This window comes from Rhinoraja longicauda, chromosome 8 (assembly GCF_053455715.1).
Source record: "Rhinoraja longicauda isolate Sanriku21f chromosome 8, sRhiLon1.1, whole genome shotgun sequence".
Taxonomy (NCBI): Eukaryota; Metazoa; Chordata; class Chondrichthyes; order Rajiformes; family Arhynchobatidae; genus Rhinoraja; species Rhinoraja longicauda.
Genome location: NC_135960.1, coordinates 35,430,159 through 35,457,354, shown reverse-complemented (window position 1 = coordinate 35,457,354; position 27,196 = coordinate 35,430,159). Strand labels below are relative to the sequence as shown.

The 27,196-nt window shown below is 41.9% G+C and overlaps 2 protein-coding genes across 8 annotated transcripts in view; one reads left to right on the top strand and one right to left on the bottom strand.

Moving 5' to 3' along the window:
• The window catches only part of trak2 (trafficking protein, kinesin binding 2), a 76,428-nt gene extending 62,635 nt beyond the window's left edge, over positions 1–13,793 (bottom strand). For both annotated transcript variants that reach the window (XM_078403639.1, XM_078403638.1), the window contains exon 1: positions 13,516–13,793. The gene's annotated coding sequence lies outside the window, so the exon portion shown is untranslated. The remainder of the gene's footprint in view (positions 1–13,515) is intronic.
• A 147-nt stretch (positions 13,794–13,940) lies between these two features.
• stradb (STE20 related adaptor beta) overlaps positions 13,941–27,196 on the top strand; it is a 36,164-nt gene continuing 22,908 nt past the window's right edge. For 3 of the 6 annotated variants that reach the window (XM_078404468.1, XM_078404463.1, XM_078404467.1), the window contains exons 1-2: positions 22,388–22,716; positions 24,500–24,555. In XM_078404468.1, coding sequence (XP_078260594.1) covers positions 24,544–24,555 — 12 coding nt within the window. In that variant the 5' untranslated portion in view covers positions 22,388–22,716; positions 24,500–24,543. Of the gene's footprint in view, positions 13,999–21,812; positions 21,861–22,387; positions 22,717–24,430; positions 24,556–27,196 lie in introns of those variants that run through there. The other 3 variants (XM_078404466.1, XM_078404465.1, XM_078404464.1) reach the window with 3 other exon arrangements.

Here is a 27,196-nt window from a genome sequence, read left to right as displayed (position 1 = left end):
CATCAGGCTTCTGAACTCAAACACGTTTCACATCATATATGTTGATTATGTTAATATTGTCGTTTTACCTTACTAATGTCATTTTAATCTTATTTATCCTTGGAGTATTACTGCTGAGGTGACCTGTTGTCTTGTCAAATACATTTCATTGTACCGTTGACCCTGTGCCAACCTACATATGACAAATAAATTATTATTATTGATGCCAAATGTAACATGTACTCATCTGCTGAGATTGGCATTAATTTACTGCTAAAATATCAGATAAAACAATGTTCACCCTATCTTTCCCAGAACATGTTGCTGGCAGTGGTTACAGGAGATAAGGAGGACTTTGCAATAGTCACATTTAGAATTAAGTATCTATATAAACAGCTTCTATGAACCACTGAAACCACAAGGATCAAAATTCTAGCAGGCACCAGGAAAAATGGGACTACTGTCTCCAGAAATCCTCTTTAAGCCGAGGTTAAATTCATGATACATTGTGTGTAAATTCAGTCAGGGTAACTGAGACCCTTCCATCAGCTAGGGCTCTTGCACCCTTGATGCTGTAGCAAGTAATATTTTTGTGCAAATGATGCGTAATATTTTTGTGCGGATAAGCAGATGAGCTGTGGCAGCAGCTGCAATTTCTTTTACCAGTTCACCGACTTCATTTCCTGAACCACCCTCACCATAACAACATTGCAACACACAAAGAACTAGCTCCAGAGTTAATGACCTTTCATAAATCCCAAATTTAAATTATTTCAAAGATGGTCTAAGTGCATGGTGCCAGTTGCACCCGTTTCTAGGAGCATTTCCCTATCTACTCTGGAGCCTACAATGAGTGGGCAGATGCATGGCAGATGCAGTAGAATGTGGATAAATGTGAGGATATCCACTTTGGTGGCAAGAACAGGAAGGCAGATTATTAGCTGAATGGTGACAGGTTATGAAAAAGGGGAAGTACAACGAGACCTGGGTGTCCAAGTACATCAGTCACTGAAAGTAAGCATGCAGGTAACAACAGGCATTGAAGAAAGCTAATGGCATATTGGCCTTCATTGCGAGAGGAGTTGAGTATAGGAGCAAAGAGGTCCTTCTGCAGTTGTACAGGGCCCTGGCAAGACCACACCTGGAGTATTGTGTGCAGTCTTGGTCTCCTAATTTGAGGAAGGACATTCATGCTATTGAAGGAGTGCAGCGTAGGTTCATGAGGTTAACTCCCGGGATGGCGGGACTGTCACATGATGAAAGAATGGAGTGACTGGGCTTGTATTCACTGGAATTTAGAAGGATGAGAGGGGATCTGAGAGAAATATAACATTAAGGGATTGGACACGCTAGATGCAGGAAACATGTTCCCAATGTTGGGGGAGTCCAGAACCAGGGGCCACAGTTTAAGAATAAGGGGTAGGCCATTTAAAACTGAGACGAGGAAAAACTTTTTCACACAGAGCTGTGAATTTGTGGAATTCTCTGCCTCAGAAGGCAGTGGAGGCCGATTTATTGGATGCATTCAAAAGAGAGTTAGATAGAGCTCTTAGGGCTAGCGGAATCAAGGGGTATGGGGAGAAGGCAGGAACGGGGTACTGATTGTGGATGATCAGCCATTATCACATTGAATGGCGGTGCTGGCTCGAAGGGCCAAATGGCCCTACTCCTGCACCTATTGTCTATGTATCTATGTTATATCATGACTGAGTGCTCGCTATTAATTGATATAGAATGAACCACTAATCACACCGACCAACCAAAACTGCCTTAGATACAACTTGAAATGATACATGCGATAGGGGTGGAACATAATGATTCGAGTCCTGATATTCGTTGCATAACATCCAAATTTAAATACCAAATATTAATTACATGCAAGAGCTGAACAACAGTGGCATAAAGATGCAGTTCATAGAGCTACTGCTTCACCGCACCAGAAGCCTTGTTCGATTCTGTTCTGTTTCAATTTGTGTTCAAGATCATAATTAGGCTAACAATCATGTGCAGTAGTTGCACAAATGCCATATTACTAGTTGTGCCTTTGTGAATTAATTTGCTTTTCTGATGGTAATATTTTTCCTTCCCATCCTGACTGAGCGACTTAGTCACTGGGGTGGAGAGGGAAAGTCAGTACTAGTCTAAAAATATAAATTCTGGGGTTTCCAGTAAAGCAGTCTTTGGGATATTAACACACATCGTGGATCTAACAAAACTAAAAATCCGACTGTAATTTCTGAAGCAGGACAGATGCTATTATAACATCTGTAATTATAAGGAAAGAGGAACATAATAAAATGTTGCCTATATTTTGTGCGGGCAACAGTGCAATCAGTGACTGTGTTTCATGAATCAGGCAGATTCCTTAGTGCTTTTTGCAAATAAACTCAGTAAACATTTTGCAGAGATGTGTATTATTTTAATAGAAGATGCCAGGCCACAATAAATAAAAATTGGAATAACTTAATACAGCTCTGAATGTGCACATATTATTAGGTTAGCTTAGAGACAGAGCCTGGAAACAGGCCCTTCAGCCCACTCAGTCCATGCTGACAATCGGTCATCAGCTTGTACTAGTTCAGTTAAACCACTTTCTCAACCACAGCACAGTAGTGTAGAGGTAGAATGGCTTCCTTACAGCACCAGAGACCTGGTTTCAATCTGACTATGGGTGCTGCCTGTACAGAGTTTGTATGTTCTCCCTGTGACCACGTGGGTTTTGTCCAGATGCTCTGGTTTCCTCCCACACTCCAAAGACGTGCAGGTTGTAGGTTAATTCACTTTTGTAAATTGTCCCTAGTGCATGTAGGATAGAACTAGTGTGTGCAGGTGACTGTTGATTGGCGCAGACTCGGTAGGCTGAAGGGACGGCATCCACGCTGTATCTCTAAACTGCTGCATCTCTAAACTGCTGCCTACACATCAGGGGAAGCTTTACAAAGGCCAATTAATCTAGAAACCCACACATCTTTGGGACGTGGGAGGAAACCAGAGAACCCACGTGATCACAGGAAGAATAAGCAAACTCCTGACAGACAGCACCAGGTGTCTGGCACTGTGAGACAGCAGCTCTATCAGATGTGCTACTGTGTCACCTGCGCTAATTACTAATGGGAGTTATCTATAGGCCCCCAAACAGTAGCCTCGACATAGGGTGCAAGTTGAATCAGGAGATAAAATTGGCGTGTCAAAAATGTAATGCTACGGTGGTTATGGGAGATTTCAACATGCAGGTAGACTGGGAAAATCAGGTTGGAAATGGACCCCAGGAAAGAGAATTTGTAGAGTGCCTTCGAGGTGGATTCTTAGAACAGCTTGTACTGGAGCCTACCAGGGAGAAGGCAATTCTGGATTTAGTGTTGTGTAATGATCCTGATCTGATAAGGGGACTAGAGGTAAAAGAGCCATTAGGAGGCAGTGATCACAACATGATAAGTTTTACTCTGCAAATGGAAAGGCAGAAGGGAAAATCGGAAGTGTCAGTATTACAGTATAGCAAAGGGGATTACAGAGGCATGAGGCAGGAGCTGGCCAAAATTGACTGGAAGGAGGTCCTAGCAGGGAAGACGGTAGAACAGCAATGGCAGGTATTCCTGGGAATAATGCAGAGGTTGCAGGATCAATTTATTCCAAAGAGGTGGAAAGACTCTAAGGGGAGTAAGAGACACCTGTGGCTGACAAGGGAAGTCAGGGACAGCATAAAAATTAAGGAGAGGAAGTATAACATAGCAAAGAAGAGTTGGAAGACAGAGGATTGGGACTCTTTTAAAGAGCAACAAAAGTTAACTAAAAAGGCAATACGGGGAGAAAAGATGAGGTACGAGGGTAAACTAGCCAATAATATAAAGGAGGATAGCAAAAGTTTTTTTAGGTACGTGTAGAGGAAAGAAATAGTCAAGGCAAATGTGGGTCCCTTGAAGACAGAAGCAGGGGAATTTATTATGGGGAACAAAGAAATGGCAGACGAGTTAAACCGTTACTTTGGATCTGTCTTCACTGAGGAAGATACACACAATCTCCCAAATGTTTTAGGGGCCGGAGAACCTAGGGTGATGGAGGAACTGAAGGAAATCCACATTAGGCAGGAAATGGTTTTGGGTAGACTTGAAGGCTGATAAATCCCCAGGGCCTGATGGTCTGCATCCCAGGGTACTTAAGGAGGTGGCTCTAGAAATAGTGGAAGCATTGGAGATCATTTTTCAATGTTCTATAGATTCAGGATCAGTTCCTGTGGATTGGAGGATAGCAAATGTTATCCCACTTTTTAAGAAAGGAGGGAGAGAGAAAACGGGTAATTATAGACCAGTTAGTCTGACATCAGTGGTGGGGAAGATGCTGGAGTCAATTATAAAAGCTGAAATTGCTGAGCATTTGGATAGCAGTAACAGGATCATTCCGAGTCAGCATGGATTTACGAAGGGGAAATCATGCTTGACAAATCTACTGGAATTTTTTGAGGATGTAACTAGGAAAATTGACAGGGGAGAGTCAGTGGATGTGGTGTACCTCGACTTTCAGAAAGCCTTCGACAAGGTCCCACATAGGAGATTAGTGGGCAAAATTAGGGCACATGGTATTGGGGGTAGGGTACTGGCATGGATAGAAAATTGGTTGACAGACAGAAAGCAAAGAGTGGGGATAAATGGGTTCCTTTCGGAATGGCAGGCAGTGACCAGTGGGGTACCGCAAGGTTCGGTGCTGGGACCCCAGCTATTTACGATATACATTAATGACTTAGACGAAGGGATTAAAAGTACCATTAGCAAATTTGCAGATGATACTAAGCTGGGGGGTAGTGTGAATTGTGAGGAAGATGCAATAAGGCTGCAGGGTGACTTGGACAGGTTGTGTGAGTGGGCGGATACATGGCAGATGCAGTTTAATGTAGATAAGTGTGAGGTTATTCACTTTGGAAGTAAGAATAGAAAGGCAGATTATTATCTGAATGGTGTCAAGTTAGGAGGAGGGGGAGTTCAACGAGATCTGGGTGTCCTAGTGCATCAGTCAATGAAAGGAAGCATGCAGGTACAGCAGGCAGTGAAGAAAGCCAATGGAATGTTGGCCTTCATAACAAGAGGAGTTGAGTATAGGAGCAAAGAGGTCCTTCTCCAGTTGTACCGGGCCCTGGTGAGACCGCACCTGGAGTACTGTGTGCAGTTTTGGTCTCCAAATTTGAGGAAGGATATTCTTGCTATGGAGGGCGTGCAGCGTAGGTTCACTAGGTTAATTCCCGGAATGGCGGGACTGTCGTATGTTGAAAGGCTGGAGCGATTGGGCTTGTATACACTGGAATTTAGAAGGATGAGGGGGGATCTTATTGAAACATATAAGATAATTAGGGGATTGGACACATTAGAGGCAGGAAACATGTTCCCAATGTTGGGGGAGTCCAGAACAAGGGGCCACAGTTTAAGAATAAGGGGTAGGCCATTTAGAACGGAGATGAGGAAGAACTTTTTCAGTCAGAGAGTGGTGAAGGTGTGGAATTCTCTGCCTCAGAAGGCAGTGGAGGCCAGTTCGTTGGATGCTTTCAAGAGAGAGCTGGATGGAGCTCTTAAGGATAGCGGAGTGAGTGGGTATGGGGAGAAGGCAGGAACGGGGTACTGATTGAGAGTGATCAGCCATGATCGCATTGAATGGCGGTGCTGGCTCGAAGGGCTGAATGGCCTACTCCTGCACCTATTGTCTATTGTCTATTGTCTATTGTCTACTCCAATTTAGTTGTACAGAAAACTGATGCATCTCTTCACTAATTTTTTTTCCATAACCAAGGATTCCATAATGAACCAGTTTTGAACACATACAAATCACGACTTAACACTCAAAACAATAAAAATGAAAAATTCAAGTCTCAAATGGTTTGTACTAGAGAGCAGCATAATGGCGCAGCAGTAGAGTTGGTGCCTTACAGTGCCAGAGACCCGACTTGATCCCTACCTCGCTCGGGTGGTCTATAAGGAGTTTGTACGTTCTCCCTGTGACCATCGTGTGTTTTTTTTCTGAGTGCTCCAAAGACATACAAGTTTCTGCCTAAAAGTGCCTAATTAAGCTAATGCAAGTTTATTCTTCTGTACTTAGCTGCAAGCCAGGCAACTACAACTGACCCAACTGGTATCCATATGAAAGACATCCTTTATCTCCCACTTATCATTTATTAAGTCAGCTTGGATGCGGGAAAAAACATTCCTAAAATTAATGCTAACTCTAACTATATTGTACCACATTGAAAATGGATATTCAAAACTTCATTATGCCTAATTGATCAGCTCTTTTTGAGGTGCAAAGGAACCCAAGTAAACTGGAACTGTAGAATACTAGCCAAGCCATGTGAAAGTGGTACATGTTCATGCCGCATCTAGATACATTTTTTCAACAGATCCATCACCCGGAAACGTCCACTCATGGTCCTCTCATTACATTCTGCTTGTTCTCAGTTGGAATAAAATCAGCTGCATTCCGAAAGCTGTTTCCTAGGTTCACCAGGGCATCACAGGATACTTTGGGAATAATCCACCAGCAATGTCAGATCCCAATGTCAGTTTCTGGGACACCAAACCAAATGCCTGACTGCTTTCTAACAAAACTGAAAAGATGGACACCTGGTCTCCTCCCCTCACTACATTTTAGATCAAAGCCCCAACGGAAGACTCGTTTTTTTCCTGTGTTATACCGTGACCAGCTACTCGGTTCTACCTACCAAGGACATAGTTCCCTTGGTTTATCACCACAAGGCAACACCCTAAACATTCTAACAAAACAGTCATAGATTTGCCTTTGGGTTCTAACTATTTATTAGGCGTGTTTTTATTTTTAAAAGGCACCGTAAGAGGAGTGGCGGTTTACAGACACTGCACTTGAAAAACATTTATATAGCAACACTAGAATTTCACTTTGATAAGCACTTTGACTTTTGATAAGAACTTGCATTTTGACTTTTGATAAGGATTATCACTGCAAATACAAAATACCGAAGATAACACACAGCTGCATGGAATTTAAACACATCCCATAGTCAGACAATCACATATTTCAATTAATCATTTAAACAATATTTAAATAAAAGATTTATATTAGCTACACCACGTAACGGCAGCCAGATGGGGTATGGAACTCCATTAGACCCAAAGAAGGGTCCCGACCTGTCTATTCCCTCCACAAAAGCTGCCTGACCAATAGGTTCCTCCAGTACTTGTGTTTTGCTAAAAATGAGGTGGCCTGCATCCCTAGTGATTGTCTTTTTCTCTTCCTTCTTGGGCTGTATTTCCATTTTGCCAGCCCTTCCTGCCTGCACACAAAGGCTCAAATAATTCTTCCCATTGCCTTATAGACATCACTGCAGCACTCTTTCTCATGAATCTGTGCATTCCCCACCCACCCAGCATTATGGCTTTTTAAGACACTTTTTATTGCAATTCAGGGAAGCGTTGTTGACAACTGCACTCTGTGTTTACAATATTTTCTAATTCTAAACATTTTATCCAGTCATTTCATAGCTTCCAAGAGCAGGATAACTTGAATTCCACTGACAACTTTAATAGATTGTAGGATAGAAGGGGGCAGGAAATTACCAATATTTGTTTTTCCTTCTTAATAAACTCTAGTACAGGTAGTTCTGCTATATTGTACATTTAAATAACAATTTTTAATAACACGAGAGGTGAATTAGGCTTTATTTGCATTACCCAGGCCTACTAGGTTATTGTGCAATTTCAATCAGGAACTCCAGAAACACTCAAGTTACTGGAAATTGACAAACTGAAAAATAAAACTGTCTCTGATTTTAAACAGCATAGCAGATTTTAAAAAATCTGTTTCCAATCTGTGCAGTAATCAGAGACCATTGCCTCTTCAGAACACAGCTACTAGAACTATGGATGGCCATTGAAATTAACAATCACTTGGCAGTTGAGCAATGATGCTGTATTAAACAATATGCAACCTTTAGTATTTTTAGCTTGCAATAACAATACTAAACATATAGCTATGAATTTTTTTTGTTCTTAAATCCTGACTAACAATCTAAAATAACACAGTTATAGTGAGCCTGAGACTCTCTCCAGTCCCTCCCCCCCACCCCCCTCTCTATTTTCCCATTCAAGCGAGTTAAGAGTAGAAACAAGGAACTGCAGAAAAAAAGTGCCGGAGTGACGTTTTGGGTCAGACCACTTTTCAAATTGAATGTGGTGGCAGTGGGGGGAGGGGGGGAGTAAGGCGTATAGGGGAGGAGAAGTGAGTCGGAAGGGAAGAGTGGCAGGACAAAACCATTAGGTTGCAAGCTACCCAAGCGGAATACAAGGTTTCACTCCACCAGTTTACGTGTGTCCTCACACAGGCAATGGAGAAGGCCCAGGATAAAAAAGTCAGTGTGGGAATAGGAAGAAGAGTTAAACTGGTTAGCTCCAGCAGACCTTGGCAGACGAGCACAAGTGTTTGGCAAAACTGTAGCCGAGTTTTCATTCTATTGCATACTTAGATCACCTCATTTATAGTAATTCCCATTAAATCTAAACCAAATTGCCTCAAGCAAACAGTGCCAAGAGATTATTGTAATGTAGAGACAAGGAAGTTTGATGCCTTCACCTTTAATAATCCAGTCATGATAGTGTAAAGTAAGCCTAATGGACCAACTTTATTATTATTAGTTTATTATTGTCACGTGCATTTAGATACACTGTTTGCATGCTATCCAGACAAATCATACCATGAGTACAACCAAGTACAACAGGTGGTGCAAGCCGCCACATGGTGCCAGCGCACTGGGGAACTGGACGGAAGTGGGGGACGGAGCTTTGCGCTGTTATCGGGCAACCGAGACATGTGTTGCTGGTGCGATGCGGGTGCAATGGCGCCGCACTGAGTCTACATCCAACACCCTGTGACGTCTGAAGAAGGGTTTCGACCAGAAACATCACCCATTCCTTCTCTCCAGAGATGCTGCCTGTCCCGCTGAGTTACTCCAGCTTTTTGTGCCTGTCCTGCGACATCATTTTGTGGCAGTTGCTACTCACACATGCCCAATGCAATGCTGTTCAATAGTGTTTTACTGCTTGCTCTGTTGCCGCCGCTGCTTTTCTGCTGCCCAATACTGTGCGCAGCCCGCCAACCACCACCACGAACGGACGCCTCAGTCCGCTATAAACAAAATCCATTATATAGGGGTCCATAATAGCTAGGACATAATAGCTACAGTAAAATACTTTACTGTACTGTCTGATATAATGTCAATTGCAACTCTATTGTAATTGAAGGAATGGTGGCTTCATGACAGCAGTCATATGATAGGAATTGTTCGGACTTTTTAAATAGCAGCAAAATATCCTTAAAAGATTAAAAGAACATACAAAATGTGCAGACAGCAAAACTCAGCGTTTATCATCCATGTACCAGGAACTTATGGAGTTTACCTTTGCACAATTAGACAAAACTCAGAAGCTACTAAGGATGTACTATTCTTCCAGTGATTTGTTTGCAGCCTCCTTCAGGGCTAATGTTCAGAAATCAGCAATTTGCCAAATACCTAACTATATACAAACAACTCTCACTGATTAGAAACTTGAAAATATTATGCTTTGCTTCATCAGATGCAAGTCCAATACTAAGTATTTGTCATAATCATGACAGAACACCCAGTATACCTCAAAAGAAAATTACTTTTGTGTAAACTGTCACAACATTGAAATATTTAGATGAGCACTTGAAACACCACAGCATGGAAGGCTATGGGCCAACGGCTTGAAAAATGGATTACTGTGGATCGCATTATCAATGATTGGAACAGATACAGTTAGCCAGTTTCAATGCTGTTTGAATCTTTAACAATTTGTATTTATTAAGTGCTTATAACATAATAAAACAGCACAAACCACAAGGACATTATCAAACAAAATTTGGCACAACAGCTGTTAGGGTACAACCAAAGTTTGATCAAAGGCACTAACTACTCACTGGTTTAAGAAAATTTCCCTCAGTTTAGGTTATTTTCACTCTCTCCCCTCTGGATTGTGACCACCCTGCCCATGAGAATAGTTTCTCACTATACGCTGACTCGATTTTTCACAATTTTAAACATCTCTATCAATCTCTTTGCAATGTGCTATTTCAAAGAGATAACTCCAGATTCGCCAATGTAACTAAAGTCCCTCAAGTCAGGTATAATTTGAGCAAATTATTCCTGCACCTTCTCCAAGGTCTTCACATCTTTCCTAAAATTTAGTGCCCAGTACCATGCACAATACTCCAGTTATGGGCAAGTCAGTAATGTAGGAAGATTCAGCATAACTCTCTCGTTCTCTATGCTTCTGTTTATGCAGCCCAAGATTCCATATGCTTGTTGTTAAAAATCAATTGATAAATGGTCTTCGAGCTGACTCATTAACTGTTTCCTCTTTCACAGGTGCTGCCTGACTTGCTGTCATGCAAGTGTTTCTTTTATCTTAGATTGCAGCACCAGTTTTCTTAATTTTCTATTGCCCTAGATTCCTCTGCCTGGTCTGTTTTTCTATAATTCTGTGATGCGGCACACAAAGAAACTATTCAGTCTGATGTGCATGCCAATCTAAAACTAAATGTTAGTTTATCTGGCTTTAGACTAGTTTAATACAGCTTTCCCCAGTAAAATTTCATTTAATCAAGAAAAACTAACAACCCAGTTTCTTGATGATACACATAAATGACCAACATAAAACAAAGGAAATCCGACTTCAACCTGTAAGATCCACCTAGTATTTATAACTTGTCTACACAGCAATGTCCTTTTACAGCAGAGCGTTCATCTCTGAGCATTCATTTCATTTCAGCTGGGTGACTACCCTTACTGCAAGGACAAGAGTATTAGTAGATCAGTTACTGCATTACAATACAATACAATACAATATATCTTTATTGTCATTGTACCCAGGGGTACAACGAGATTGGGAGAATATGCAGCTAATGTTCAATGCTACCCAGCAAGAGCATAATCAAATAAGAGATTTGGTGCAACAATTCTGTAACTTCACATGCATCCAGAAGTAATGAATATACACCATTGATGTGCAAACTAATTACAACGCTACTATACATTTTTAGTACGTGTGATAGGGAAAGGATATTTTCACAAAAGTATTCTTTACATTGAAAGCAATGACCAAGCACTTAATATTAAATAGAACCATTATTGGTTAGATGAAGCTTGCAGGAAATGGATCCAGGGTAAAACTAAAAAAAAAATCCATACAGGCATCAGGTCCTGCACTAACAAGAATTATCTGACACAATTCACCATATTAAATGACAAGGCTGGCAGGAAAAAACTAATTTTGGAGACAAGATGAAGGTGCAACATGCACATTATAAATGATTGCAGGGAATGAATCCCATCATCTAAAGCACTTTACATGTCACACCTTTAGTCATTAATTTATCTTTAATTTAACAGAAGAGGTTCTCATAGTCTCAACTTAAATTATTGTCTGTGCAACTATATTGAAACAAGACACACAATTAGAGAGAGATTCTCTCTGACTACAGAATATTCTAATAAATTAGTGAGAAGAATCTATTAAGATGGCACTGTGCGACCTGATAGTCAGGTGTATTTAATGGTATCTTCCTCATTAACAGCAACAACCTGCATTTCCAGCGCATCTTTAATGTATAACATCCTTTGCAAGGGCCATAATCATATGAGAAATCATGTTGTACTGAAGGGTAAAAGGTCATCAAAAGCTTGGTCAAAGAGATAGATTTGAGTGCAACTCGGGATTAGATTAAGCGCAAGTCGGGGGCAGGGTGGAGGCAGCCGATGCTGCAAGTAGCCGGGGAGGTGGCACGAGCCAGGGATAGCGCGGCCTGCTATAACCCAAATCCATTGTAAAGTGGTACATTAAAACGAGAGTTAACTGTATATTAAAGCATGCTGTAAATAATATTCCCAGGATGAGCAGGCATAAATTCACAAACATCCCAAGTTAAACATTATCTCAATAGGATTGCAACCTGTTTGAATATATTCCTGGAGGTTTCACCACATAACACCTCAACACTTCCACTGGACACATCCATCCTCATCTTTCCCACCAACTCGAAAGCAAGTTCAATTGGTTAGTTCTTGAACATCAAACAGCTCCTTTTCCCATACTAATATTACACAACAAATGTGATGAATTTAGCCTTCTTTACAAGCCTTCCACACTTTCTTCCCTGCCCCATCCCTACCACCTTGGTAGCTCAAAACCATTTCCTAGGATTAACACCAGAAGCAGAAGAATTCCAAAAAAAATCCCGGAGCAGTGACCATCATTATTGGTGACATGACATGCATAATGCCTACAGGTTATTCTGTCACATTCAGAATAATTTTCTAATTTACAGATATTACATTAAAAATTAATTTGCACATATATATCATTACACCTACAGCAAAAGGCCAATCACATCCTTGAAGCATAAATAGGATGAGCAAACTAAAGATCCATCATAAGAAAACAAAACACCCTTGATTACAAGTTTTGTAGGAAGGAACTGCAAATGCCGGTTTACACCAAAGATAGACACAAAATGCTGGAGTAAGTCAGCGGGACAGGCAGCATTTCTGGAGAGAAGGAATGGGTGACTCTTCGGGAGGACAGTGGAACTAGTCGGATAACCAGAATGGGAAAAGGACGGAGAGGGAAAGCAAGGGCTACGCGATCTCCCGGTTGCAAAACACTGTAACTCCCCCTCCCATACTGACCTTTCTGTCCTGGGCTTCTCCACTGTCAGAGTGGAGGAACAGCACCTCATATTTAGTAGCTTACAACCCAGTAGCAATATTGATTTTTCTAACCAAGTAACCCTTGCTTTCCCTCTTTCTCATACCCTCCCCGTCCTAGTTCTTTGACTAGTTTCACTTACATTTTACTGATTGTATGCCTTGTGGGAGAGGAGGGGAGGGGAGAGGTCGACCGCCGGAGCGAGGGGGAAAGGTGGGGGGAAAAGAGGGACGACTTGCGACGCGAGGAGAAGGGTGGACCATCTTGCAGAGCATGGGGAAGAGGGTCTATATAAGAAAATAACTGCAGATGCTAGTACAAATCGAAGGTATTTATTTACAAAATGCTGGAGTAACTCAGCAGGTCAGGCAGCATCTCAGGAGAGAAGGAATGGGTGACGTTTCGGGTCGAGACCCTTCTTCAGACTGATGAGGGGAAGAGGGTCAATGGGTGGAGTGGAGAGGAAGAACGGGAAGGGTGATCAGTGATAGCGGGGGTGGAGGAAGTTGAGCTGTGGAGTTGGGGGGCATTGAGAGGGTAGTGTGTGATTATATGGGTGTGGACGTTGTATCAGGATAACTAACATTAAACCTTGTCAACGGGGAGAAACGTTGTGTTGTGCAGCCTGGAATCGAGGAGGCGGTGGTAAAGAAACGGTTTGCATGGAGCTCTCACGAGGGATGACATTGAAAGGTAACCGGGAGAGGCTCCACGGTACGACTGACACGGCCGGTGCCAACCATCACGGCCGCCGTTGCTGCTGCCGCCGCCCAGACGCCTCCCCGCAGTCTTCCCCCGGACTCACAGTCGGTACCAAGCTCGCCAACAAACACCGGCCTCCGACCAGTCCGGGTCCCTTTGGTCCACGTCGGCTGCTCAAATCCCGGCGCGGAAACCGAAGGACAGCCTTAGCAACCAACGCCCCTCCAGGTCGCCGTCATCAACTCCCGACCGCCGGCTTCACTCGCTGCCACACATTGCAAAAACGTCATCACACGGTGACCGCCGCGACCACATTCATTATTGGAGGACAGGGCCCACTGAGGGCCGAAGGATGCAGATGAGACAAGAGAATTAGTTACGCCAGTTCATTGGCATTTGGGTGAATGTATTTTCGTTTAAGGAGACAAACAATAATCAGCAAAAGACTTAATAAGCGTCTCTGCTCTTTTGTAGGTCGTGTTCAACTAATGAACCACTGTTCATCACAACCACTGTAATGCTCCATCTAGATGGCGACTTGGTGAATCTCATCTATCCAGGACGATTATATCTCTCCTCTAGTATGGTAATCAGAAATACACACCGGTTTCCAGTTATGACCAAACCAATATTTTATAAAGATAGTCTGAAGGGTCCCGACCCAAAACCACCTATCCATAGTATAAGAAAATAACTGCAGATGCTGGTATCCATCCATTCATTTTCACCTATTCACCTGGCCACCTATCCATTTTCTCCAGAGATGCTGCCTGACCCGCTGAGTTACTCCAGCATTTTGTGTTTATCTTTGTATAAACCAGCATATGCAGTTCCTTTTTACTAAATAATATTTTATAAAGATCGACCACAAAAGTTGAGATCAATAAGATAAATCACTGGGTTTTAGTCTTACTTAATGAGTCATTTCTGGACGAATACGAGTGAGCACCTTAATTAAGCACATGCAAGAAACTGTCCTAATGGAAACATCCCCAGAATGTAGAAGCACATTCCCCAAAATAAAGTTTGCCTGTCAGTTTTGTTAAATGGTTTCCTACTTCCCAACAGCCCAGTTGGTTAAATAGCTTTTCCCTCATAATGCAAGAAAATGAAAACAATGTCGTTATTTTAATGCTCTTTGATTTTACTCCCAAATTATTAAACATTTAGAAAAATCTTTATTTCATGGGATTTTCCGTACAATCACAAAATATTGGTTTCCTAGTCATTTTATGACAGGTTTATTCCCTCAAGCCTATTCAGCTAATCAATATGATGATGGCTAATCTGTGATGATTATCCATCTTTACCCACATCACCAAAAGATGTTTTTAAAAACTACAAATCTCATGATTTAAACTGACAGTTAACGTGGCATCAGTTGCTATTGCAGAGACACAATTTCAAATGATTATCCCTTGAATGTGGAATTGTTTTCTAATCATTCCTGAAATACTGGTTCTAATTTCTATACTATTTATCCTGTTACCAAACTTTCCAAGCATAAGTGGCAAAACCAGATTTTAAGGGCCAATGATCCCAAAAATCCAAGCATTCAGTGATATCTAATTGAAACGCTAATTTTGATTGCTTTCCACAAAAGTTGCTTTATCAGCTGATTATGTTCAGTATTGTCTGTTATTTCAAATTTCCAGTATCTGCAGATTTTCTTCATGTTAATAAAAATATATGCTGAAATGACCCATTGAAAGGTTATCAACTTGAAATATTAACTCATTTGTCTCTACAAAGATATCGCTTGACCTGTTTCCATCATTTTCTACTTCATTTTAATTTCCAGCAGATGCAGAATTCTGAAATTTTTTAGCTTTCTGCATGAATACAATGTCACTATTTTTTCAATCTTTTAATTTTTTTACAATTTCAGTAAGAGGAATATAGGAATATAAATCTATTGGCTTACTGTTCCTCAGGCATTATTTCTTGCCAACTAAGATTCCTATGTAGAAACAAAGAACTGCAAATGCTGGTTAAAATACAAATGGAAAATGTGGTGGAGTAACCCAGCGGGTCAGGCAGCATCCCTGGAGAACATGAAGTGATGTTTCGTGTTTGAAGAAAGGTCTCAACCCGAAACGTCACCCATTCCTTCTCTCGAGAGATGCGGCATATCCCGCTGAGTTACTCCAGCTTTTTGTGTCTATATTCCTATCCTCCTATTTGGTTCTGAGATATGGATTACATATAGCAAGCATTTTGAGACACATGAAAAATAATGTCAATGCTATCTCTACAAAATCCTTCTGACTCATTGAAAGGATAAGTGAATCAACATCAGTGTTCTCTTCCAGACACCATATCCAGCATCGAGGCCCTAATTATACTCAGTCTGCAACCTGGGCAGGCCACATCAGAATTAGTTTAGTTTAATTTATTGTCATATACACCAAGGTGTGATGAAATTCCACTGTTCACACGAAGCTCAAAAACAATACACATGGTAATGATAAATACCAGAATATGTCAATAAGTGTAAAATAACAGAATGCAAAACATATGCATGCCCAACACCAAACTCATGAAAAAGATACTATTCCAAGCTCTACCATGGGAGAAACTATCAAGTGGACAAAGTAAAAGATTCAAAGATGCGTTCAAGCCTCCTGGAGAAAATATAACATCTCCGCAGTCTCTTAAGAATCTGACCCCAGATTGCACAAAGTGAGCACTCAGGATGGTACTGAGGACCTCAGGTCCTTGCTTCTGGAGGACACATAGCTTTGTATAAATGACACAAGGAGCACACCACTTCACAATTACCCACCATCTTGTCACACACCTCCTGCCTCATATTTGGAAGAGTTTCCAGTTCCCACAGTGGCATTATCAGTCATCTCAGAGTCCACGAAACCAGAGTGGAATAAATCATCCTGAATCCCAAGAAGAAGAAAAGGAGATAATTGTGCTGCTCATTATAGCTTGTATGCACTATGAATGGAGACTGCTGGTTCCGTCCCTAACTAGATCTGTGCCAGGGAGTTGTACTGGAAAGAGACTCTGAAAGGCAGACAAAGATTTGAATGCTTTTGTTATTCGATTGCTACTACGTGCCTCCTAGTGGTTGACTTAAGGGACATCGGGATATCTATCAACAGCAAAAAGAAAGTAAGTACCTGCGAGTGGAAACATTGTATTCAATAGTAAACAGTATGTTCCAAAAAAATGTCAGTTTGACCAAGTCTAGATAAGAGTATTTTTAGAAACATGTCAATTTTTATCTAGCTTTCAAGGAATATTTTTTTTAGCATTTCAGTAAAACCAATGTGGAAAGGCTGATTATTGGCAAGGCAATGTATATAGCAATAAGGGTAAGCATGACTAGCCATAGAAAGTATTGCTACTCTTAGTTATTTTGAAAACCCTAAACTCAGTATCTTGATCAAATCATGAAGAGAACACTTTTAGCATTTTAAATAGCTTACTTCACCAGCTGCACGGGAAAAGCTGCCAAGACTCCCATAATACAATTTAATAGATTACCACCTAAATGAATGCTAACATTCAATAATAGAACAGGATCAAATAAAGAAAAGGCCCCATTTTAAGTGCAAGTGTATGTGACTGCAAGTATGCAAGTAAAATACAATACAATATCTTTATTGTCATTGTACAAGTACAACGAGATAAAGAATGCTACTTCCATATCGATGCTGTAAGATAAATAAATCACGGCCAAAACAAAAACAACAAAGGGAGGGGGAAAAAAGGAAACAAGGTAAAGTGCAAAAAAGGTTCATGTGGGGTCAGTTGTGCCAGATGACCATGGGGGCAGAGACAGATCATGGGGGGCTCTCAGCAGGTCCGATTCAGAGCAGCTATAGCTCTAGGAATAAAGCTGTTTCTTAGTCTGGAGGTGCGGGCATAGAAGGCCTTGTAACGTCTGCCAGATGGAAGTAGTTCAAACAGACGGTGGCATGGGTGTGTGGAGTCCTTGTAGATGCTGGTGGCTTTCCTGAGGCAGCGTGCATTGTAGATGTCCTCCAGGACTGGTAGCTGCATCCCAATGATCCTTTGCGCTCTGCAGACGACCCGCTGAAGAGCTCTCCTATCCGCTGCCTTGCAGCTGAGATACCACACGTAGATGCCATATAGTTACTAATGAAGTATAATCACTATTGGACTATGGGAACAAAACAGAATGACTTAAGAATAATTTAAGTCATTGAATTTAAGGTTGTATTTACAATTTATAATTTAAGGTTGTATTTACAATTTGCCTAAGCATTAACAGGTGTTATGCTTAATTATAAAGAATAATTATAAAAGAATAAGGCATAAAGAAGGAGTGAGAAAAAAACCTTGTTATCTGCCAGTTCAGAACATGAGAAGCATCCAAACAGAGCCAAGTGGACCAATCATGAGTGCAATCAATTTGCTTCCTATGGTTTGTATAAAAAACATTCTGATGGTTTAAGAAGAGTTGATCCATTAATGTAATACATAATTAAGTTTACAGAATTTTTAAACTAATTAACTAATGTTGAACTACTCTTTCAGGAGTTTGTTATACCAGATTGTAAACATTATGTACTGCCACTTTATAAGCAACAATCCAGCAACAATTAGTTATTTGTAGCACAGAAATTTAATGCATAATAAGTTAAGTTGATGCCCTATAATTGATACCCTTTATTTTTCAGTAAAAAAGGGTCTAGTTTTTAGCTTGTAAATATTTGAAGTGAGAGAAGGAACTCTCATCCTATTCTAGCTGAGGCGTCTTAACTCGAAACGTCGACAGTCCATTTCCCTCCACCGAGTTCCTCCAGCTGTTCTCGATTATTTTGCTACAGATTACAACATCTACAGTCTCATGTGCCCCCTTGCATCTAATTATCACTATCAGGAAACTCTAAAACATTCTACTTTATTGCGTTACTTCTCAAAGTACAGACACTGTTAAACTTGAGCTGGTGACATCCAACCTACAACCTCTTGGAATTGAAAACCTTGCATTCTGGTTGGATGCTGAAAAGTGGGCGGAGTGGAGGTGTGGGTGAAATGCAGATATTAAATTTTTTATAGGTGGATGATCTAAAATGATCTCAATGCCTTTTCTCATGTCACACGGCATGCTACATCTTCTCCCTACATATCTCGTTATTGTGCACTCTGAGAATTATAGTGATATAGCACATAATCAAACACGATTCTAAGCTCTGACATGCAAATAAATTACTAGGTTTACAGAGGAAAAGAAACACAACAACAGAACACCAGACCACCTCTTGCACTGTTATGTCTTTGCTTTTCAATTGTAATTTTGTACTAATGTCTTTTTCTTTTCATTGTTCTGTATAATTTATATTTTGTATGTCATCTGAGTCCATGTGCCTGTGATGCTGCTGCAGGCAAGATTTTACATTGTACGTGTCACCATAATTATGCGAGACACTAAATGCAACTTGGCCTTTGTTTAACCATCAGCTATCAGCCCCCCCCCCCCCCCCCTCCCCCCCCCCCCTCTCCTCCCCCCCCCCCTCCTCCCCCCTCCTCCAATGCCACTCACCTGTTTCCACCTATTACCCGCCAGGCTTTGTCCTCTTTTCTAGCTTTATTCCCAACCCAATCTACCCTCTTTAGCTCCTGCCTAATGACATTGTAATCTGCCTTGCCCCAATTAAATATCTTCCCCCACCATCCAGATCTGTCCCTATTCAAAACAATCTTAAAACATATGGAATTGTGATTACTATCCCCAATTTTTTCTTCTACTGCACCATCAGTCACTTATTCAAGTTCATTTCCAATACAAGGTCCAGTATGGCCCCTCTTTGAGTCGGACTGTCAACATACTGTTTAAAGGAACCTTCTTGGATGCACATAACAAATTCTGCCCTGTCTAATACTCTTGCCCCGTTTCAGTCCCAGTCAAAATTGGAGAAGTTAAAGTCACCCACTACAACCTTATGGTCCTTGCATCCTTCCGAAATCTGTCCACATATCTGGTCATCTATCTCCCACTGGCAATTGGGTGGCCTATAATATAATCCATTAGAGCAATTGCTCCTTTCTTATTTTTGAGTTCAACCCATAATGCATTAATAGATGTACCCTCCAATATGTCCTCTCTGAGTTCTGCTGTGACTGTCTCTGATTAGCAAAGCAACTCCTCCACCTCTTTCAACCCCATGTCTGAAACATCGAAACCCAGGCACGTTGAGGTGCCAGTTGTGTTGTCTCACAATCAGGTTTCCATGATTCCTACAACATCATAATTTCAAGCACTGATCCAGGCTCTAAGTTCATCAGCTTTACCTACAAAACTCCTTGCATTGAAGTAAATAAACTTCAGTCCTTCATTATTCCCATGTTTATGAACCTCTTACTGCCTGTCCATCCTATGAGACATCATAATCTCATTTTCTCATCAGCCCTTCCATTTGCGGACCTGTTGCTTTGATTCACACCCCCACTGTTCTAATTTAAACCCTCCTTAGTAGCAGTAGAAAACCTCCCTGCAAGGAAGTTGGTGCTCCTCCGGTTGAGGTCCTTCTTGTACAGGTCACCTCTGCCTCAGAAAGATCCCAATGGACCAAAAATCTGAATCCCTGTCCCCTGCGCCAACTCCTCAGCCATGCATTCGTCTGTCTTTTTACCATCGATTTTACAGTAGAGCAAATATTGATTGATGTCAGCCCTGAATACTCATGATGATTCAGCATCCAGTGCACTCCAGTAAAGAATTTCTAAGATAATCAACTCTGTGAGAAAGAAAATCATTTAGTGGGAGGATTTACCACTTGATTCTAGCAGTATTAAGTGGTAAATCCTCCCACCAAGGGAAGCTCATCACACCATCCATCTTGCCAAACTGCCTTACATCGCAACAAGAATATTTCTCATTCTTTAAACTGCAGAATGTTATAAGACCATCTAACTTAATCTTTCCTCATAAAACAAACCCCTCCTCGCAGTGAACCTTCACTGCACAATCTCTAACACCAGTATATCAAATAAATAGACAACAATTATATGCAGTACTCCAACTGTGGTCTTACCAAAGTAAAATTCTCTCAGCTTTGAACTTGGACCTCCTTGCAATCAAGGATGGCATTTCATTTAATTTAAATTATTTACTTTGTGTACCTTCACACTAATTGACAATTTTTCTTCATGATGTTTATATCATTCTCTGATTCTAACAATTTGGGGTACACCTCGGGGTTGTGATGAGACAAAATCTGGAACTATATACAAAATAATTTCATTTTTCATTTGTTGGTACGTGTGACATTTAAACACTCTTGAAAAATGAGAGAGAAATCTGTGTCTTAGATGAATTAAGATAATCTTTATCCAAAAATATTTTATAGTACCTTTGAGAACATGCCAAATCATTTGTTTTAACCAATAAAGTACTTCTGAAATGTAGTGATATAGATGTTAGACAATTTACACACAGCATACAGTAAGCTCATGTTTTTTAGGACTTCTTTATAACAGATTTCTGTTATAGATGACGGACCTACTGACTTTCGCTGCCAGGTCGAGCTGCCTACGCCATCCCCAGCCCACACCGTCTCACTGGCCACTTCCAGGCCGAACCTACTACCACCACTGCCTGCCCACACAGCTTCCTCAGCCGCCTTCAGGTCGCCACCACCAACCCTTACTTGCACTCTGGCCATAGCCAATTACTCCGCTGATCCTCACCTCTCCCCATGCCACCAACTCACCTGGATTCCAGTCTGAGTGACTTGTTCTCTAGAGATGCTGTTTGACCTGCTGAGTTTCTCCAGCACTGTAACCAGCAACACCTATTTGTTTCTACTACTTTTTCAATTTGGTAATCCCTCACTATAATCCCTCATTATAGCAGACAATGGGCAATATCGGATACCATTCCCCCACTACGGTTTGTTATAACAAGGATAGACACCAAAAGCTGGAGAAACTCAGCAGGACAGGCAGCATCTCTGGAGAGAAGGAATGGGTGACGTTTTGGGTCGAGACCCTTCTTGTTATAACAAGGCTTTACTGTACTTTCAAAAACAATAATTACAATTTCTTGAAAGGTTGGACAGCGCTCAATTGTGCCTAGGAGATTCATATATTGTTCTGGTGGCTTATTTGCAAAAGACCATTGAAAACATTTGAAGGATATATGGGACATGCCTTGTTATAAATTATTTTTCTTTGAGAAGACAACTTGCAATGTAGGGGAAAAAAATCAAATTAATTTCAAGGGATTCTTCAAGTTCTTCCGTATCTTAAAAGAGGTGGTGGAAAAGTGAATGCATGGTCAAGTCATAAATTGGCTATGATCCATTGAATGTTGGACTGACTCAGGAGGCTAAATGTTGTAATGTTGTCAACACCGTGCAACTACCAATAATTACATAACGACAAATCCGATTGCGGATGCTTGAATTCTAGAATTACAGCAGAGAATGGCAGGCACGCATTCAGCATCGACGGGGTGAGAAAGTGAGTTAACCGTTCAGGTGGTCAACGAGCTTTCATCAATCAAACCCTCTCAGGCTAGTCATGGTCAATGGAGGTCACTTTGGCCCCTCTCCCTCGCCTGTGACACAGAGGGAAGCGCGCCGCGCAATGTCTTTCCATCGGCGGTGCGGGTTGACTAGCGGGCGAAAAGTCGGCGGTGACATTGAATTGTGATGTGGAATTTATTTGTTTGCAGCTGCGCCTTGCCCCCCTTCCCCCCGACCGCGGCCGCTTTCAAACCGCAACGGCCACCGCGCGCGCCTCGCGATATTTCCAGCGCGAGGCGAAGGTGCCCGCCCGCCGTCAGTCGACGGGGAGGCGGGCTCTGTGACGTCACAGTGGTAATCGGCGGGTCTCTCTCCTCCCTCCCTCCCTTCCCCCCCATCCACCCCACCCTCCCTCTCTGGTCAAGGTGAGAGAGGCGCCAGGACGGGGGAAGGGGTAGGGGCAGACATCGTGACAGAAGCTGTAGCCCGGCGGATAGGGGGAGGGTCACGGTCCTCTGGGAGGACCGGGAGGAAAGCAGATGCGTCTGGGATGTAGCGCAGGGTGGCTCTGCCTTGTTTTTCTCTCCTCTCTGCTTTTGACACTTACACTCCTCCCCTTCCCCCCAATTGCTGGAGCCGCCCGAGTTCCGAGGCCTTGGACTGGCAGGGGGAGGGAGGGTCCTCAGTGACTGACCTGTGGACAAGAGTCAGACAGGAGAGCGAGAATTGGTGCTGAAGGGCGGTGGTGGGTGCGAGGGCTTTAAGTGTTAAACGTCTCAGTTCGTTTGTGATGGATCAGTCATTTTTACAAGCCAGCAAAATAAAGTTGCTTGTAACGAACCTTTAAACATGTAAGGTGTCAACCTTTTGCATTGATGCAAAGCTGATAGCTTCAATGATTGAATTGATTTATTTACTTAAGAGTTGGTGACATAATATTTTGTTTTTATTTTGCAGTGCCTACGATTGGTTGTTTTTATTTGTAACAAATTATTGAGTAAAAGTTTTGATTCCTCTTTCAAAAGATCAGCGTATTCGTGAGAACGTAGGAGGTTGTGGAAAACTGATCGTTTCTTAAATATTGTTAACATCCTTTGCAAATGATGCAGTTTATTTAGGAAGTGTATATACTGGGATCAATAGCATACCAATATTTATGTTAATTTCAAACAGCATGGATCACCTCTGTCAGCTTTAAACTGACCATGTGGAACTATAATGTTGAATTTACTTTTAAGTGAAAATGTAATTAATATGCACAAACTGATTCTGTGATTCTAAAATACTGGATTGATTCTATTAATTCTAAGATACTGGAATCAACATTTCAGGATGTGGCAACTAGAGGCATGGCTGCATTGGTGGAATGGAAGGAATGATTGGTGCTTCTGAGGCCAAAGGTGGGGGGTTCAAATCAGGCTAGAGAAGATTAGAAATAGACAAGGGCACCAAAGTTTGTCAATGCAGGGAAGGGTATTTAAAAATCTAATGCCTTAATAACTTCAAAATTTAATCACTACTCACTCCGACCTGCGCGAGATAACCACTTATGAGGTGTTTGCGCAGTAATCAACCAGAACCAGAACAGATCATTGTCAAGAAAGCTTGGGGATAATGGTGAATAGTATATGGAATATGAGGATCTGAGGATGACACAAAAGTGGGTGGTATTGTAGATAGTGAAGATAGTTGTTAAAAATTGCAGCATGATCTTGATCAGTTGGCCAGATGGGCTGAGAAATGGTTGATGGAATTTAATACAGAGAAATGTGAGGTGTTGCATTTTGGGAAATCTAACATGGACAGGACCTACACAGTGAATGAAAGGGCTCTTTCTGTTGTACTGCAGAGGGATCTAGGAGTGATAGGGTGGTCAAAACGGCTTCATCAATCAAAGTATTAAGTGTGGTAGTTGAGTGGTCATGTTGCAGTTATATAAGACGTTGGTGAGGCCACATTTAGAGTATAGTGTTCAGTTTTGGGCAGCATGTTATAGGAAAGATGTTGTCAAGCTGGAAATAATGCAGAGAAGATTTATGAGGATGTTGCCAGAACTCAAGGGCCTGAGCTATAGGAAGAGGTTGCGGAGGCTAGGACTATATTCTTTGGAGCTCAAGAGGATGAGGGGTGATCTTATAGAGGTGTACAAAATCATGAGATGAATAGATCGGGTAAACGCATGTTCTCTCTTGCCCAGTATAGGGGAATTGAGAACCAGAGAACGTATGATTAAGGCAAGGGGAGGAGGACAGATTTAATAGGAACCGAGGGGTGATGTTTTTACACAGAGGTTGGTGGGTGTATGGAATGAGCTGCCAGAGGAGGTAGTTGAGGCAGGTACTATCGTAACATTTCTGAAACATTTAGACAGATGCACAGATAGGATAGGTTTAGAGGGATATGGGCCAAATGCAGACAGGTGGGACCAGTGTAGATGGAATATATTGGTCAGTGTGGGCAAGTTGGACCTAAGGGCCTGTTTCCACACTCTATGATTCTATGACTGACTTTATATCAGATTTTTGTATGTTTTAGCAGGGAAATACAGAAATATCTTCCTTGCACATGCTCTTGGTTTTCTTTGATCAACCAAATAAAGCAGTAAACCATCCTTCAAGTATTTCTTCTTCTTAGGGTTGCTGTGCTCATGTGAACCCACAAGCAAATCTGGGGCTTCCATGTCTTTTCTGGTAAGTCAGCTCAAAGTGGTTGCAGAATTGCAGCCTCCTGTTTGTCTAAACTGTTGTCACGATAATTAAATTCCTGTAACTTGTGAATAATCGGCCTGGACTAAAAGAACATTGTAGTTTAAGTCCTAACAGAGCATTTTGGGAATTCAGTTAAATTAATAACCTGTAATCCTGTTAAATGTTCTGGCACACCAGTCAATTACACCAAACAGCCATGCAAAATAATAAGAATAATGAGGGAAAACTGCGGGAAATAATGCATAAGGCCAGTCAATTTCTGTGGAGAAAAATAAGAGACAATATTTCAGTCAAGTCAAGTCAAGTCAAATTTATTTGTCACATACACATACTCGATGTGCAGTGAAATGAAAGTGGCAATGCCTGCGGGTTGTGCACAAAAATAATTACAGTTACAGCATATAAATAAAGTTAATAAGTTACTAAACATAGCACAAAAAGTGTCGACAAAAATTTAGTCTCGGGGTTATCAAAGTTGACAGTCCTGATGGCCTGTGGGAAGAAGCTCCGTCTCATCCTCTCCGTTTTCACAGCGTGACAGCGGAGGCGTTTGCCTGACCGTAGCATCTGGAACAGTCCGTTACTGGGGTGGCAGGGGTCCCTCATGATCTTGCTTGCTCTGGATCTGCACCTCCTGATGTATAGGTCCTGCAGGGGGACGAGTGTAGTTCCCATGGTGCGTTCTGCCGAACGCACTACTCTCTGCAGGGCCATCCTGTCCTGGGCAGAGCTGTTCCCAAACCAGACTGTAATGTTGCCGGACAGGATGCTCTCTACAGCCCCAGAGTAGAAGCAATGGAGGATCCTCAGCGACACTCTGAATTTCCTCAGTTGTCTAAGGTGGTAAAGGCGCTGCTTAGCCTTACCCACCAGTGCGGCAATGTGCGTTGCCCACGTCAGATCCTCTGAGATGCGGACTCCCAAGTATTTGAAACTGCTCACCCTATCCACAATAGACCCATTTATCTCCAGTGGCGTGTACGTCCTTGGATGTTTAGCCCTTCTGAAGTCCACAATCAGCTCCTTTGTTTTAGTGACATTCAAGAGGAGGCTATTGTCCTGACACCAGAGGACAATCATCTATCATCAAAGATTGAAGGAAAAAAGTAAATGTGAAGGGAAAGGGGAGATGTGGAAAGGACAAAATAGAAGGTCTAGATAGTGTAGAGAAGGAGAGATTATAGGGTTGATAGTGCTGTAGAATTGGCTGAAAAAAGTAGGCTAGGTCTAAAGGTTGTGTAAATATGATTAGGAGTCTCCTTATCTGAAATTATCAAAGTCAGCAAGTGTAAAAAGCAATACTTTGTCAGAAGCTGAGTTTACTGATCTTAATAGTGCTAGTTGGAGGCTGGGTCAAGGGTTAGAATGGAACAGAGATTTTAAATTGCCAGGCAATCAGGACCTGAAAGTCACTGTTGTGCATTAGAAGGACATAATACACATAGCGTTTCGCAAATCTGCAATTAACCTAGGAAACAGCAATATGAACAATTATGTAAAAGATTAAACTGCATTTATTTTAAAGCAAGAAGCCTGACAGGTCAGGCAGATGAACTCGGGAGTATGGATAGGGTCATGGGATTAGGATATAAAAGGTATTAGAGAAACATGGTTAAAGGATGGTAGACACAAAATGCTGGAGTAACTCAGCGGGTCAGGCTGCATCTCCGGAGAGAAGGAATGGGTGACGTTTTGGGTCGAGAACCTTCAGACTGATGTCAGGGAAGGAGGCGAGACAAAGATAGAATGTAGTCGGGGACAGGAAGATAGTGGGAAAACTGGGAATAGGGAGTCTTCCCACTAGTCTTCCTGTCAACTTCAGATAGTCCCTTCTTTCCCTCTCTATCCCCTCCCCTTCCCAGTTCTCCCACTAGTCTTCCTGTCTCCGACTACATTCTATCTTTGTCCCGCCCCCTCCCCTGACATCAGTCTGAAGAAGGGTCTCTACCCGAAACGTCACCCATTCCTTCTCTTCCCGAGATGCTGCATGACCCGCTGAGTTACTCCAGCATTTTGTGTCTACCTTTGATTTTACCAGCATCTGCAGTTTTTTTCTTAAAGGATGGGCAGGACTGGCAGTTTAATATTCCAGGGTACCGATGAATTGGGTTTGATAGAGGTAAGAGAGGAAGGGGGGTTGCATTTTTGATCTGGAATCACATATTTAAAGAGGATATTCCTAGGGGATTGTCCTGTGAGGCAGTATGAGGAGAATTTAGAAACAAGAAGGGATGATCACTTTGCAAATGCACTACAGTCCTCCAATAGTTGCAAGGATTTAGTGGAGCAAACATGTCAGAAGATCACAGAAAGCTATAGGAATAGTCAGACTGTAATGGTTGGTGGTTTTGATTCTTTAATATTGTCTGGGGCTCTCAGGGGTTTGGATGGGGAAGAATTTACGTGTGTCCAGGAAAGTTTTCTTAAGCAATGAGTGGATTTCCCTAAAGAGGAGGCAGCATCAGACCTTTTAGGAAATCAAGCTGAGCAAGTGGCTGGATAAGGCTGATGAATCCCCAGGGCCTGATGGTCTGCATCCCAGGTACTTAAGGAGATGGCTCTAGAAATTGTGGACGCATTGGTGATCATTTTCCAATGTTCTATAGATTCAGGATCAGTTCCT